The 4,280-nt window shown below is 32.2% G+C and overlaps 1 protein-coding gene across 1 annotated transcript; it reads right to left on the bottom strand.

The window, feature by feature from the left end:
• Positions 1-206: 206 nt before the first annotated feature.
• Positions 207-963, bottom strand: LOC132277531 (uncharacterized protein At2g29880-like). The gene is made up of 2 exons (XM_059779383.1): positions 841-963; positions 207-704 (listed from the first exon to the last, which is right to left on the bottom strand). The coding sequence occupies exons 1-2, from the start codon at positions 961-963 to the stop codon at positions 207-209; spliced, it is 621 nt and encodes a 206-aa protein (XP_059635366.1).
• Positions 964-4,280: the final 3,317 nt, after the last annotated feature.

Below are 4,280 nucleotides of genomic sequence, written 5' to 3'. Positions count from 1 at the left end.
CTAATAAAAGAATTACTACTACTTGAATTTACACATTTGCATCACATTCTTATCAAGAAAATAGAAATAATCAAACCAAGACACCATACTACATAGTTCATCCAAATCATATTCAAAAGTAAACTTAATAAGAGTTATATAGATATCCAAAAACCATAGTTACTACTTGTTCATCCAAAAACCATATTCAAAATTTTAACTAGCATTTAAAGAACTACTTCTTTAACCCATGCTTCCTTCTCCTCATCTTCAATTGTAAAAAAAATATCCAACAAGTCATGATCACGAGCAAGTTTAGCAGTTGCTCTATGTCGCTCAACCATGCTAAAACCGGATAATTTCTTCAGTTCTTCATTTAGCTTGAGTTTCATATCTTTCACTGATGCATCTTCAATTGCTCTACTAATGCGTTCACTAGATGAATCCATCTTAGAGCCAATGAAACTTGATGAACTCTTTACCATTTCTAATATCATTTCTTCACCACTTTGGCTTTTCTTCTTTCTTTTCTTTTTAGAACATGTTTTACTAGTATTACCAACTATTAGTGGTATAAGTATATCATCTAAAGGGTTTTCAACATCATCATTATCAGCCTCTTTCTCCTTATCAAGTTCTTCATCTTCCAGTGCTTCTAAAACATCATTTGGTGTTGCAGCTTCCTTACCGTTAGCACGATCCTTTCCAAATATTATGCACAACTCCTTGTAGTATGGAAAATACTTATCTTTGAATTTTACAGCATTCTTATGACTTTGCAAATTAACATAGAAAAATAATTATTGAGCACGTCATAATGTAAAAGGATTTATCTAAATAAAGTAATGTATAAAAAAATACCTGTAAGTAAGCATCCCATACTGTTTTTTCAGCTACCACGCACTGTTTCATTTCATCATAACCAAATCCACTAGCATTTAACATATCATGGACAACGTCAAAATGAGTTTTCAAAGTTTTCATTCTTGATTTAATATGTGGGTCTGCCTTTAAGCCTGAACTTGGTAAATTGTTTGCAAGTATTTTTTCCACAGCTTGAAAATGGCTTTAAAACCAGGATCAGCATTGTACTTTCTAGTGTTATGTAAATCAAGAAGAGCCCCAATAAGTTTCATATCTTCTTCGTCAGTCCACTTTCTTTTATTTTTACCGGGTCCACTTTCCATCCCTAATTTTTTATTGGGTCCACTTTCCATCCCTAATTTAAAATAGTACACCGATACAAGAAAGTTTTAAAATAACGCCTAACATAATTCTTTATACACAAGATAGCATATAACATAATAATATTTCATAAACAACACGAGTAATTAAAAAAGGACATAAAACACAAAAGAAATACGTACCAAGTCTCCAACAATAAAAAAAAAATACACGAAACACAAAAAAGATACCAAGTCTTAATCAATAAAAAAAGTACAAAAATGCTATCTTGTAAAATTTTTATTAGGTTATGAACAATGTAGAACAATACAAAACAATGTAGAGTGGAAATAAAATTGAACCTCAGACCCATTTTATCAAAAACCAAATATGTAGGGTGCTAGCTAAATTCTTTTCTTTATACATAAATAAAATTGCATAAAACTAAGCATCCAAATCAAATATTGATAATCCATCATATTAGAGAACATGATTCAGTGAAAGAGAGATTGAAAATCAATTAGAAGAATAGAAATAAATAAATAAAATCAAAGGCTTTAAATTATTATGAAGAACAGAAATTTACCTTAATTAGAGTTCTAATCACTTATACCCTTTTCAAAACTTTGCTTGAATTTCACTTGCTCTTGTTTGGTTGTTTGGGAAATCTGCCAGGTAAGAAAAAAATGAATGAGCAAAATGTACTTTGAGATTTTTTTTTTAATCAATTCCTCTATGTCTTTTTTCTTTTCCCCTGTGTATAGAATCTTTTTTTTTTTTCTTAAATAAATTCCTCTATTTCCTTTTCTTTTCCCTTGTGTACAGAATCTTTTTTTTTTTTTTTTTTTTTCTTAAATAAATTCCTTTATTTCCTTTTCTTTTTCCCTGTGTATAGAATATTTTTTTTTTCTTAAATAAATTCCTCTATTTCCTTTTCTTTTCCCCTATGTATATGTATATGAAGATCTATAGTTGGAAATAAAGAGAGAAAGAAGGATTTTCGTATAGGCAAAAGAATCTTTTTTTTTCCTTTACTCAATTCCTCTCTTTCCTTTTCTTTTCCCCAACTAGCGGATATATGATATACATATTATATATATATATATATATATATATATATATATATATATATTCCATGGTATACTATGCGTGAAGAAAGAAAGAGGATAGAGAGAGAGAGAGAGAGCGCGTGTACCGTGACATAGTGAGAGAGGAGAGATGGAGAGAGAGCCTGTCAGATCTGTTGTAGAGAAGAATACGTATGGTTTTTTTGTCCTTAGCATTTTATTATTTTAATTTAGTGGGAATAGAATAGCCATTCCACAAGTCCAAAAGAGGAATGGTCATTCCATCTAAAAGCTGGAATGAGCATTCCAAGGGAATGACCATTCCACTTTTAAAATGGCACACCAAACAAGAGAAAGGAATGAGAAAGTGGAATGGTCATTCCATTCCACTCCTATTCCATCACACCAAACTAGGCCTAAATTGTGATTAGCTAATTAAATAAATCATTTTTGAATCAGTAATGGATAAATATTATCCAAGAAAGTTGCCTAAACGAATGACTTTTCAAAACAAAGTGATGTAGAGATTAACCTTGAGGATCTTCCTTTAGATCCTGGACTACGAACTTAGATATTAGATTGCAATCCTAATGTCTGAGCCGAAATTCGCAGAGCATATATACTAAAGGGCCCTTGCCAACCTGAATTCCATGAGTTTCCTCAAAAGCAATTTGGGAAATACTTATGATGATTCCAACCGGAATGGTTTGCTAAATATTCTAGTTGGTTAGAATATAACATAGCTAAAGATGCGGCATACTGTTTTTGTTGCTATCTCCTTAAACCAAATATTGGAGAACAATTGGGTGGCGCATCCTTTGTGGGTGAAAGATTTTCAAATTGGAAGAAGATTGAAAGATTGCATCGTCACATTGGAGGTCTGAATAGTGCCCACAACCAAGCTTCGAGTATGTGTGAAGCTTTAAAGAATCAAAAGCAACATATCCAAATAATTTTATCCAAGCAGTCAGATAAGACACGAATTGATTATCGCATTCGATTGATTGCATCAATTGATTGTGTACGATATATTTTGAAACTAGGGCTTGCATTTCATAGTGGTGATGAATCTGAGAATTCAAACAACCAAAGGAATTTTCTCGAGACATTGCAATTTCTTATGAATCATAATGAGGATATTAAAGCGGTTACTTTGAAAAATGCTCCTCAAAATACCAAGCTAACGGCGCCTAAGATTCAAAAGGACATTGTTAATGTCATTGCATTGGAGACTATCAATATTATCATCAAAGATATTGGCGATGCTCTTTTTTTATTTTTTTAATTTTTTTTTCTAATTGATAAGTCTTGGGATATATCAACAAAGGAGCAAATGGCCTGTGTATTGCACTACGTGGATAAGAATGGACATGTAGTTGAATGTTTTCTGTGTTTTGTGCATGTTACTGATACCACTGTTATCTCTGGTGTGTCGTCGCACCAACGTCTAAAAGACATGCATTAAGAGTGTGTGAGTGCAATGTGGCCAAGTTTTAAATTTATAAATGCCACTACTACCTTTAACTAAAAATATAGCTAGGGTGAGTAGGGATCGTCCCAAGAGATTTTTAGGCGTACTTGTAATGGAAATAATGTATAGGGTTAGTAGGTCGAGTGATCAAGAGATGGTGTGTTTGGTTGAGTAGATTACAAATTAAACTAAACAAGTTCAATGTAACATAAGCAATTTAGATGAAATTTAGAGAAACCAAGAGAGTGAGGTCTTGGGGTCTAGAGATCACCACTAAGCATCACCATTCTAGACATTCAATGCATAATTAATGAGGGGAAATATGTGTAGCAATTTGAGAGTGCGTGATTGATTGTTTCAACAAGTATGGATGACTAATTAAACATATATTGTCTAAGCAATCTAGTGAATAATATAATACATCAAATTAAGCCATTAATCCTTCTTTTAAGCTCACAATCCAAACACATCACATAGTTAGAGAATAACATTACTTGCATTCGTAAGCATGGAACATCAAACAACAAGCATGGATTGTCCTCTCATCTAACAACTAAGGCAACTACACTACAACTAAGCTAAGGGCACGAAAATTAAAC

Source organism: Cornus florida, unplaced genomic scaffold (assembly GCF_030987335.1).
Source record: "Cornus florida cultivar Cherokee Brave unplaced genomic scaffold, ASM3098733v1 CherokeeBrave_3.0.0_Hap2_Chr10, whole genome shotgun sequence".
NCBI classification, from domain to species: Eukaryota; Viridiplantae; Streptophyta; class Magnoliopsida; order Cornales; family Cornaceae; genus Cornus; species Cornus florida.
Note: the sequence above shows the minus strand (reverse complement) of the source record. Positions and strands in the feature narration are given on the sequence as shown.